This window comes from Sebastes umbrosus, chromosome 18 (genome assembly GCF_015220745.1).
Source record: "Sebastes umbrosus isolate fSebUmb1 chromosome 18, fSebUmb1.pri, whole genome shotgun sequence".
Taxonomy (NCBI): domain Eukaryota; kingdom Metazoa; phylum Chordata; class Actinopteri; order Perciformes; family Sebastidae; genus Sebastes; species Sebastes umbrosus.
The window spans coordinates 9609361-9622365 of NC_051286.1; the positions used below are offsets into that span (position 1 = coordinate 9609361).

Consider the following 13005-nt stretch of genomic DNA (forward strand, 5'->3'; position numbering starts at 1 on the left):
ATATATATTTTATATAATTCTGCTTAGTTTTGAGGAGATGTCTTAATATAAGCTTTCTTACTATCTCTCCTGCACAAGCTTTTGTTTACTTTAAATTAATCTGAGTAAATGTTGGCAAAAGTGTGTTTGTATATATGTGATCTGTGTAATGTTACACATACTATATATTTTCATAATCATTGTATTTTTAATGTGCAAACATATGGGATTTATTTCAGAATTTTCTTAGAATAAAATCGTTGGTTTAATTGAACATTAATGTGGTCAGATTAGTAAAATAAATCGGTTAGAAGCTTAAATAAAAAAAAAAAATGATCTTAATTAACACATAGTGACGTAATCCCTTTTACTACACTATAAGCACTTATTATATTAACCCTATTATACACCAGAGTGCGTTTAGGAGAAGAAGCAGCGTCATGAATCACGTTGACTGTGGCACTCAAACGGTTAACGTGCGCGTTCACAGACATACATGCATCCACAGAGTGTCTCGGGGGCGCGCAGAGGCGTACCGCGAACGCGCAGCAGCAGAAACAGATCAGACAGCAGGTCGGTCGGTGTCGGTGAGAAACAGAAACAGACCACACTAACAAAAGTACCGGCGGCGGTAAAACAAAAAAAACGGCAGACCTGAGCCTTTCTGTGGCGGTGGTTTCTTCTCCTGTGGACTAACGTTACCGGGGAACTTTTTATTCAACAGTTAAACGGACGTTAGAGGGTCAGAAAAGGCTGCTGTAGTCCACCACCATGTCGGGCAGCAGGGAGGAGGAGAGGAGGAAACTAGCCGACATCATCAACCACTGGAACGCAAACCGGCTCGACCTGTTCGAGATCAGCCGGCCCACAGAGGTAGGAGACCACCACAAAGTACCAGGAGAGGCCGCGGACCTACGGGGCCTCTCTCCTGGGTTGAATAGGAGACCATAAAGACCCCACTGGCTGACACTTTGGCTGTTGTGGGCAGCGTGGTTTACTCGCCAAACTCCATTGAAAAAAATCGCATTTTACCATGTCGTCACATATACACCACAAGGCCTCTGACATTAAATACATATTTAAGCTTTCATGTCAACTATGGGGGCATATTAAATATTCGGCTACATATCTGCACCATATTTAAGTAAAAAAAAACATTTTTTTAAAGAAATATTTCCCACTAACGCACTGTTAGTTAGCTACTAGCTGCCACCCACTGCTGTGTATTTTTGTAGCTACACTACGCTTAATAGTATGACTAATTGTCAAAATTGACATTTAACAAAACCAGCTAAGTGTATAATAAATATGCCGAATTGTTTAGTTAATCCAAATGATTTATTAAATATCTTCAAATATATTCTCAGGTATGTGTAAGTGTGCGATAAGAGAGGCATTCACTAAATTGCCCAGATTTTGAATGGGAGTTTGGTGTGTTGTTATCTCCAAGAGGGAACGGCACTAATTGTCAAAGTTGACATTTAACAGAAGCAGCTTCGTATATAATAAATATGCCGAATTGTTTAGTGAATTCTCATGATTTATTAAATATCTTCAAATATATTCCCAGGTATGTGTAAGTGTGCGATAATAGAGGCATTCACTGAATTGCCCAGATTTTGAATGGGAGTTTGGTGTGTTGTTATCTCCAAGAGGGAACGGCACGTATCATGGCTAAGCTAGCTTTTTAGCATTACCTGTAGAGCATACATGCCATTGTGTTAAATAGAAGAAACTGGCAAATCTAATTAGTGGTGTTTTTGTTTATCATTGCTATCTAAATGAGGATCCAAAGTTGTAATTATATCCAGCTATTGTCAGTGTTAGCTAGTGTGTGTATTGTGGGTTGTGTAGTGTAGCAGGCTTGCAGCAGCAGCAGCAGTGTCTGCAATGGCTGACAAAACCCAGTGAGGTTGTTTGATACGCAGGGCAAATAGATAAAAGCTTAAAGTATTAGCAACAAGCTGGGCGTAAATGCTTAACACCAGGTTGGGCACTCAAAGCTACCAGCCAACAAACAAACCATAACACACAATCTCCAGTCTGCCAGTGCAGAGCATGTCATGTGTGCCCTGCATTGTCCTTTACATTAGCTAGCTTGATGCTGAGCTGCTTGTTTGACCAGCAATAATTTGACCCTGCAACATATTGAGGAGCTGTAATTAAATCTCCCAGTCTGGACTCAAGTTGTGGTTGTTTAATTAAAGGTCCCATATTATAAAAAAGTGAGATTTTCATGTTTTTTTTATTATAAAGCAGGCTTAAATCCTATATAAATACTGTGGAAGTATTGAAACACTCAATGCACAGTAAAATACACAAAGCCTGTATTCAGAAACTCTGCATTTGAAACAAGCCGTTAGGATTTCTGCCCATTCGTGATGTCACGAATATACAATATTTAGATCCTTGACACAATTTTAAACGTAAAACACTCTAAATGTGTCCCAGTTTATTCCTGGTTGCAGTGAATGTGAATGTCATCACCTGTCAAGAAGTACACATGGACTAGCAATGTTAATGCAATTCTATTGCAATTCGTCAAAATGTGCTAAAACGGAGCGTTTCAGACAGAGGGTAAATACAGGTACATTCAGGTCGACAGTATGAGGAAAATAAAGTTTTTTTTGAACATTAAAGCATGTAAACATGTTCTAATAGAAACACAAAATACAAGTATGAACCTGAAAATGAGCATAATATGGGACCTTTAATAACATGACAGGATAAGACACTCCTCCCTTGCAGGATTCAGATATAGCTAGCTTGCCAGAGAGAGAAGCAAGGGCTTGGTGATGAATCTAGGAGTTAGTCAATAACCATCTATCTTTTACTCTTTAACTGGTGCATCTCATGCCTAATTAGGTTTGATTTATAGCTGTGACTGTGATTGCGTCAGCTGCAGTGTTTTTTAGGCGGCAGCCCACCCCCCCACCTCTCCTCCTTGGATAAGGGTGTAGGGGGGCCAACAGGGTCCCCCTCTCCTCTTCTTGAGCCGATTAATTTATCAGGATTGAAGCTGGCCCGGCCGTTGGCTAGGGTTGTGTACTGCAACACACAACGTCTCCATTCTGTGAGGAATGATTAACCCAGTCCCGAAGTTCTCTAGGCTGTAATTCTCTCACTGTACAAGGAGCATTGCTGCTTCGAGTTGAGTCCAGTAAAACATGATTAAATGTAAGCAGATGCATGGCCTTCCTTGCCACGCCACACCCTACCCATATGTCAGCTGGTAGAGCCCCCAAGCTGCACAAGTGTCCTTCACACTGTCTAGACTGTAGCTGTGCATAAAATACGCTACGATTGTAATATATTTTACAGTAAGATCCATGGTTGACACTGATTTGAGATTTATATTTTAAAAATTAGCAATGTTTAATTTCCGTATTTCAGACCAAACTGCCACGGAGAGCGGTGAGATCATTCGTGTGATTAGATTAGCCACGGATGGCTGATTAGTCTGGACCAAAGGTTCTCAAACTTTTTAATCTTGCAACCCAAACTGCATAAGTCCTGCTGTGGGACTTATGGTGGGGCTCATTATAACATAACAGGTACTCGGGTCACGTGGGGGCTGGACTCACCATAGGCAGAGACATGGGGCTCATTGTTGCAGAATTCAATAAACACTCCGGCTTGAAAGTTGTAGCACATTTACTGGAATTCAGATGCTATCATGCCAGTTGTTTGTTTTGTTTGGATGAAAAGATTGTGGGAATGTTTACTTAACTTTACTTTTGTATTTAGGCTGTGCAGGTTCACACTGCCACAATTCTAAGTGGACGGGAGTGAAACGATTATTAGACAGAGATATGGTAATATATAATTCATTTAGTTTTTGGCGGTGTGTGTGTGGTATGGCTGGATTGTGTTCAAGTTAAAAACAAATTATTATTAGTTGTCCTCATGTGTTTTAACACTTGTGAACGCAGCCTCTGGGTTAAGTCCTTCATCCAGGTCAGACCTTTGCTATTCACAATATGGTGGCATTGAATAACCAAAAAATTATGCTCTCAGTCCTGTTTGAAGAGAAGTGCTATATTTTTTTTTGTGGCTGGATCGCACAGGGCAGCCCTTCAACCGCAAAAGACTGTGACTCAGTGACATAGGGTACGTCGCGCATTCCCTAGTGTCCTCACCAGACCTGGTGGACATGTTCTGCTGGATTTAACATTATAGACATGACCACTGACTATTTGTGTAACAATTTAGCCACAAATTCTCAGACAGACCATACACGGTGCAGCCATGTAGTTAGTTTTAACCGAGTCTTGTTTTGTTAGGATTATGAGCTCAGTCTGCAGCATCTAAAGGAATCCTCCCCAAAACACATGGTTTCATGTGCGTAAGAGTTTGAATGTTGACAACTGAGATGCAGCAGTTCCCTGTGCTTGGAAAGCTGTGCATGAGGGGAAAGTTGTTGTCAAGATTGTCCCTAAATATAACTTGCATAACTTCTTGATATAGAGTGCAGTATTGAAAAAGCAAGTTTCTGAAGGAAATCTTGGTTTTCATAAATTTAGAACAAGTTCTTGACACCCAGACCCTACATGTGAGCTTTTTTATTCTAATTGACAACCACTGGTACACTGGCAGCGTGAGCCTAAGCAAGCCTAACAAAAGTATTGGCGGCACATATCCAAAACACCAACAGTACATACTGACACAGATTGCACAGGACAACCAGACCTTGTATAGAGTGCAAGATAAATGATGGAGAGTAGATGATTCAGATCACCTTACAAGAGTACTTTCAGCATTCACTCACTGTGCACTCATGCTACATCCACACTAATACGTTTTCGTTTTAAAACACCTCCGACGAGACGCAAATCACATAACCATTCATATACACTGGGCATAAGGGTGCCGGTGTAAACAGGAAGCAGCGAATTGACAGGAATTGATGCAAAGCGCTCAAATAATAACTTGCCTCCTGCGCTTGTAGGCAGTAGTAGCATTATAAAATGCAGAATTTAACTACAGTGATGTAATTAGCAGGTAGTACTATTTAAGCCAGTATTGACATGTAACATTGTTGTTAATCAAACAGGTCTGCATATAGATAGATGGATAGATTCTTTATTGTCCTTTTCCAAGGAAATTTGTTGCCACAGTCTACAGAGCATATAAATACATAGGTACATGAATACATTATACACTAGAGCTGCAACGATCAATCGATTAGTTGTCAACTATTAAATCTGTCTGCAACTATTTTGATATTTGATTAAAAGGGTTATTAAAAAGTCTAAATTCTGATTCCAGCTTTTTAAATATGAATATTTTCTGGTTTCTTTACTCTATGACAGTAAACTGAATATATTTGAGTTGTGGACAAAACAAATCATATGAGGACGTCATCTTGGGCTTTGGGAAACACTGATCAACATTTTTCACCATTTTGACATTTTATAGACCAAACAACTAATCAATTAATGGGGAAAATAATTTACTGATTACTCGACAATGAAAATAATCCTTCGTTGCAGCCCATATTGTACACCACAACTTAACTACATCAGATACATCCACATTTATACACACATACTTATACACATTGCACCTACACACATTACAGTTACCAGTGTGTTTTGTTGAGTGGTGATGCTATTTCAGAGGGGACAAAACTCTTGCCATAGTATGAGCGTTTGTATAAGTGTGATTTTCCTCGGATAAGTGCTGAATCATGTGAACCTGTCTGTATCTCTTATCAGGGAAAAGGTTTGAGTTTAGGCAAGAGTCACATCCGTTGACCTGTACCTTTATTTGCGTGATGCTGGTAAGACGGTTTTAAAGCTCCTGCACTAGTCCTGAGTGCTGACCTATGGATTTTTTTTTCACTTTTTTCCCATAGCAGCTCAAGAGAGGCTTATGGTTTAAAACTGGAACAGCAGCTTTTTTGTCTGTCCAGTTCTCAATTGATCTCGCCTGGAAACAAGGCTTTCTTCACCACCAAATCAACTCCACTGACTAAACACTGACCTCTAAAAATATCTGCTTATACATCAAGTTGTTTACTTAACTTACATTCAAGCTGTGGCTTGATTGCATGGCAACCTTTAGGTCATCGACTTAGAGGATCTCAGAAAAAGCATTAGATCTAAATTTAAGACTTTTAACAGCCTTAAATAGACTTTATAGAGCTTTTAAGTTGTGGCAGAGCTGGAAATTAAAGCAAATATTACATTGTTTTACTTTCCGTTGGCCAAAGTTAAACCTCCATGCTTGGAAGACAGAACAGGGTTAACACAGTATGACAGATATTTTTCTTTTTATCAAGTCTGCACAGCTGAACAGACCAAAACGTCTTGTATTGAAATCTACACTGTCCTGATATATTTGTGATGAGCTGGTTTCTATTTTTGTAACGTTGGTCTGGTTTTTCTGCTTGTTGAAATATTATTAAATGTTTTGAATTTGTCCCCATGAAACCTACTGATGACACAGCAAAATCCGGCTTTGCCTGTTACTGCACATTGTGACAAAATGACACGAGTCACATGTGAGAGTGTAACAGCTCATGTAACCTCTATGCGCATGACTGTGCCGCACAACAGGCTGAACAGGCGTGGAGGAAGATCTTACATACCTTTGCGCTTTGTTTAATGGACTATTCAAGTACTGGGAAGGCTGAGTTAAAGGAAAATGCAGGAATGCTGGCTTTGAAAGGACAAAGGAGTTTTTAGCAGCGGAACTAAATAAGGTGGAAAAGTGTGGTTAAAAATACATTCAGCATGTCTTAATATGCCTCTCCTCAGCTCCACTGTGTATTGCATGGCTATATAGGATGACAATGTGTTGATATATTGTGACATATCCAGTTTAGCATCCTCGCTGTGGACCAGGGAGGTGGAAAGACGGAGAAACAGGGGTGGTTTGTAACATTCGCAGGAGGCTTAAGGCCCAGACACACCAACCCGACATCAGAACTAGCAGCGACGAAGGCCACCAGTTGCATCGCCTCACTTTTTTCTTGGCCAAAAAGTTGCGAAAAAACTCTGACACGGGCAGACTAGAGCCGACAGTGCGGGACACACCGCAAAAACTAAGACGACAGACGCTCACTGACGGCCCCACACTGTCCAACGGCCCCAAACTGTCCGACGGCCGATTGTCGGCTTGGTGTGTCAGGGCCTTAAAGGGTGCAGTTTTATGGCAAGAGTTACCACACATCTGGTCAAGCTTAATTGAAAAACTTGCCCATTATTGCAGCAGTACTGTATTGTTGCTTTTGCTCCATATGGGGGGGGGGAAACAGTAGGATAGCAGACAATGAAAGCAAGTATTTGTCTTCATATAGCACTATGTCATGCCAGAAGTTCCCTGTGTACTTAAGTTGTCATGATATGCTGAACCACAAACCAAAAACACATCAGTTACCTTTGACACAACATGAAAATGTAAGTATTTTCTGCTAGCCCTGACTGGCTGAGTTTGAGGTGAAAGGCATTTACTAGCAGGAAGCTCGTATCCACCTTCTTTCCTTCGGGATGTGAATGCAGCATGTAAGCAGACTCGCTCGCAGTGACATCAGCGGCCACTCCCTCCTTTTCCCTGTGGCACAGGAAGCAGGAAGCCGACAGGAAGTGTGTGTTGTGCGGAGATAGTGGGTTTCCTGTGGTCTGTATGGGTGGAATGACTGGGTAGTGTTCAGAGTGATCAGATTTTGTTTTATTTGACCAGCTATTTCCAGATTCCAGTGCTCCAGAATAACTCTAAGACTGCTATGTTTTGATGCAGCAACCCTTGTTATGTTTCTAGATATTTATTGACGTTGATTTATACTTTGTTCTTGTTCTTGGTTTATTTACATTGCCCATAGATTATCATCTTTAAGTTTAGGGCATGTTGTTGGAGCTTCACCTGGATGGGCAATAAAACTCTGTATCTTCCCCGCCTCCTCCTAAGTGTCAGTTTTCTGTGTTCAACTTTTGGATAATTAATATCATGGTTCCTTTTGATTGGTTGTTAGCCTTTTAAAGTATCATTATGTATGTGCTTTTGGCCCTTGCCTGGCTGATGAAAGTGTTTACAGTATGCAGGAGCTAATGTTTGATATTTTTTATCTGGGACTAGGAGTGGAGTGGTGTATGGATAAAAAAAATCATTAGTATATATTAAAAATATGTGGATAAAATAACCAGACTGTAATGTCAGTTTTTGTCTAATCCAGAACATTAAATACCTGACAAATCGGGTTACTCCATCACATTGATGCAAAAGTAATATAAAAATCTAATATTAATATAAAGCCAACCTGCGTATTGATTTGCAACATTGCCCACAAGTGCAAGGGGATAAATAGCTCAGCGTAAGCAGTATGGGGAAATCTTTGACGGTAGACACATTTGTATTGGGGCTGCAACTAAACAAGTATTTTATGAGAATTGTTTGGTCTATTGTACGTCATAAAAATAGAGCCCATTATAACTTCCTGGGGGCTCAAGTTGACGTCTTGTTTTGTCTGACCAATAGTACAAAACAAAAAGATATTCAGTTTACTTTAATGAATGACAAGAAATAGCAGTAAATCCTCTCATTTGAGAAGACAGAACCATCAAATGTTTTTAATTTTTGCTTGAAAAATTACTTTATTTTCTGTCTATCGACTAATCGGTTAATTTATTACTTGTTTCAGCTCTAATTTACAGTAACGTCATATCGCTCACCCCTATTATTTCTTATCTCCTACTAGGGCTGGGCAATATATTGATAATTTTATATCGATATCGTGATATGAGACTAGATATCATCTTAGATTTTGGATATTTCAGTATTGTAATATGGCATACGTATTGTCTTTTCTTGGTTTTAAAGGTTACATAACATATCTTGTAAAAGCACCAATGGTCAGCCCTACAATATCTTTGCAATATCGAGGTATTTGGTAAAAATATCGTGATATTTGATTTTCTATACATCGCCCATCTCCTACACGCCTGTCCGTATAAATAGATGCAAAGTTGACTTTTTTATTGAATATGATAAGAAATAAAGTAAACCATATTGTGCTGCAGATTAGGTGAATTGTGCTGTGTTTCTCTGGGAATTCTGCTATTTGCTGAAGTGGCATTGGACTATCATGGAGATCGAAACAAAAAGAAAGTGTGTACAGCTAAGAAGTAACAGTCACTACTGAGGGGAAAAAGGCTGTTGACTGGCTGGTGTTTGACTTTGACTAAAAGGTCAGTGTCGGCCTGGTGTGTGTACCTGTTTTCAGCAGCTGCTGCTGGTGATAGTAGCAGCGTGTTTGGCAGCAGCGCAGTGGCGGCCTGGTTGACAGATTTGCTGGCCTCAGCCACAACTACAATACCATGAGGTCACATACACACACACACACTCACACAGTAGCTGACCGCTCTGTGCATTTATCTCTGTTTGCATTGTCCCTCTGTGTGTTCATCGGCCATGCCCTCCCTCCCTCCTTCTTTCTGTCTTTCTCTCATCATGTCATGTGGCTGCTAGCTGGCTGCGTCACCATGGTAACGCTGTGGCTGTGATGAGCTCACCAAAAGAGACCTCTCTCTCTCTCACACACACACACACACACACACACACCCCCTGTAGTTGACAGGCTTGTAAAAGAAGTGTGTGTGTGATTTTTAGTTATGGTTGAAGGCCTTCACCAGTTAGCATCATGGTTAGATTTATTGTGATGCAGCTCTAGTCTGGACGTGAAGTGAACAGGATTCAGTGATCAGCTCAGTTTGCTGCCCTTGGAGTAGCAGGTTGACTGTGTCAGCTAAAAGCTAAATTATGCGTCTTCGTCAAAGGTGTTGCAGTTCCTAGATGGAGTGGTGTAGTGGTAATCTTATGTGCAGGTATGTGGAGGTTAACACTAAAGCTAAGGCCCCATTTACACCTGTCCTTTTAAGTGTCTTGTATCCAGATAAAAACCACACGTGATTTAAGTACTTTCATTTATATGTTACCCACATATATATGTTTGGGTTGGCCAGGCCACATGCAAATTAGGGTCGGCCCTACTCCAGTCCAGAGGATGGTGATTCTTTAACTGCCAAAAAAGCCAGAAGAAGGACTTAAGCAATTTAGTTACAACAATAACCAGTTTGCTAGCCAGCTAATATCCATCCATAAACTAGTCTGACTGATATCTCTGCTATTTATTTTGCAAGAGCACAGTTGCTGCATCCTGTGCTTAGGTCACATCCACACTAATACGTTCAGTCTACAGTCTACTCTTATACAAACATAAAGAAATGTAAGAAAATAGAAATGAAGGAGTATGCAATATGTAAATTCGGTACATAGTGCTACAAAATAAACACAATACATGTAAAGAAATATAAGTAATAAAAAAAAAGAAATGAGAATATAAGAAATATGTACAAATATTTGCATTTAGACATGCAATATATAACCACATTGCAAATAAGTAAATACAAAATGCTGCTGCTACACAAACTAAAATGCACAACTTAAAAAAAGTATTAGGAGTAGAGCTAGAGGAGTTTGCAAGGTCACATGAATTTATTAGAGGTTTTCACATGATTTTTTCAAGAAAATCCTTGACGTGAACTAGGAGGTCTTGGTGAGTTGGTATGGAATGACCCATATTTTATCTTTACTTTGACGTTGTAGACACCCGTATGCTCTGGTCGTAGTTTTTCTCTCCAGCTACAGTTCCAGCCTCCTGACACTCTGTAGGCTTGAGATAATTTGAGCTCTGCAGGTGTCTGAGAGTCCATGCCCACAAGTGTGTGGCTATCAGCCCAACCAGTTGCAGCTTTAACTGTGTTGCATGTCACATTTCACAGCCAAACACTATCTGTTGAGCATGTGTGAGAGTAATTGCTCCACAGCGCTTCATTATGACGCAGGGCAAAAGATCACGACCACAAGTCTTATAGCCTGTCCTGCAGAGTTATGGCCCATCTCTATCACACACACATAAATACACAGACAGGCGGACTGATTGAATGAGTAACCTTGCAGCTCATTTCCATCAGCCAACCACTGCTCTGTCATTTTAAATTCAGTTCTGTAGTGTGTCTCACTGGTTGGGTGTTTTTGCGGTTTAAACATTAAGTTATTTCACCGCTTGCTAGTTGTCATATTCACTCAGTGCTGCTGCTGTGGTGCTCTTTATTCTGACAGGATGGATGATTCGGTGCTGTTCTTTATTCATGAATTCACATTTTTTAAATCCTAATCTACTTGATATTTCTGCTGCTGAGTGGGAATTCTCCAGTTCAGTATCCGGTCTTTGTCCGGCCACATCGCTCACTGTACCAGCTGTAATTAATGCAGCTGGCCTCGCTCTATTGGCTGCTGCCCGTTAAAGAGAAGGATGGGGGTCACACAGGACAGCCAGGATATTTATCACCACTGTTTATTTTCAGCAGGTTAGGAAGGGAAGTCCACTTCAGCCTCCTGTGGAGTGAATTAGGCTGGATGTGGGTTATGGTTGAAACAGTCTTTATTAAGACGCCGTGTTCATAAAAATGTAATGTAGTCAAATTAAGGAGAGAGTGGAAAGGTTAGTAAATAGGATAACATCTGTTAGTAAACTTATGGTTAGAGTTAGGTCGATTACCGGTCCAATCTGGTGCACGAGCTTACACCGGTTTGATTTTATGCCAACCGGTTGAACCTGCATTTTTCATTATGACAAGTTCTGGAAAATTAAAATGTAACAGGCGCTAAATCCAGCTTGTATTGCAGCAATAAGCAATATTAAAATGTGATTAACATATTACTATGTTTGTTTATAAACAGACTAACGGAGCCACTAGTATCCGACAGGCCGTGCACATCTGCTAAGCCGAGGCCGGTGCCTTCGACATAACACCGGCAACATGATGGAGCTAAAATTTCAGTAGAGGTGGGAGGGGGGAAATCAGTGTATTGCAAGTCCGAGGCCCCTTGACGTTAGCGAGTGTGCGGTCGAGAGAGAGAGAGGGAGCGGGCAAGTGTGAATGAAGTTATAGTAACGTTGTAGCTGTGAACGTAGCAGTGCAGGGTGTGTACAGTTTAGGTTGTCAGTGAATAAATGCTACAACTCCTCAAAACACCTAGTGGTAAAATTCGGTATACTGGTCTGGTCGGGTGTTGTGGCTTACTATCATACCGGTTTGACATTATTTACATCGGCCCAACTCTACTTATAGTGCACAAAATGTTTATATCAAAATTTAACCTGAGGGGGAACTGGAATGTGGGCGCTACACTTCTACGCCGCCGCCGCCGCAGATTTGGGACGGTGTTATCAGCTGCAACCGCCGGCCAATCTGGCTACATCAGCAAAGCACAGAGAAGCTCTGATTACAACACCCACAAAGAGGGAGAGTGACTTCATTCTCTGCTCAGGTTGACATTACTCCACTAGCCTACATTTTTACACAGCAAATAGTTGTTTGCTGCTATATTTGCTCTGAATATTGTATGGAGCACCTTTAAAAAAACTGATTAGAAGAATGAATCCCACTTACAGCCTTTGGTAAAGTATATTTACTGAAGCATTGAAGTCTCTGCTTGGCTTGTTTTAGATTAGAAGCTGTAGAAGGGAAAATATACAACTAATTAGAGGCAGTTTTCATTTTTCAGCATGTGCCATCAAGCCCAACATTGGCTACCTCAGTTACTTAGTATTTAGACACAGAGATCAGAGAAAACAACACAAGATTTAGATGCCTGCTGGTGCAAAACAGCAAGGAGTATATCCCCAAAACTAATTTATAGGCTCATGAAAAACCTTTTAAAACTGTCCCGCAGTGAAAATAAGGTTTAAAGAAATGATACAGTCTAATAAATGTTGTTTAGGAGTTACATTCCACTGTTTTTTATTTACACATTTATTTAGGTTGCGAAATTTATCAGATAATCAATTCTAACTTTAATTTACAGGTTCTTTAAGCCTTAAATTGAACTTGGCCGATCTTGCAGAAACCTTGCTCTACTTTAGAGGCAGTTAATTTTCCCAAATGGGCCGCCAAACTCTGATCAATATATGTAAAGCGCTCCTTAAAGAAGCCTTCCGTAAGCAGTCCAGAATAACACATC

At 40.4% G+C, this 13005-nt stretch overlaps 1 protein-coding gene across 1 annotated transcript in view; it reads left to right on the forward strand.

The window, feature by feature from the left end:
* Window positions 1-504: 504 nt before the first annotated feature.
* The window catches only part of afdna (afadin, adherens junction formation factor a), a 102258-nt gene continuing 89757 nt past the window's right edge, over window positions 505-13005 (forward strand). The window contains 1 exon segment of the mRNA XM_037751373.1: window positions 505-852. Within this exon segment, the coding sequence (XP_037607301.1) occupies window positions 751-852 (102 nt within the window). The 5' untranslated portion in view covers window positions 505-750.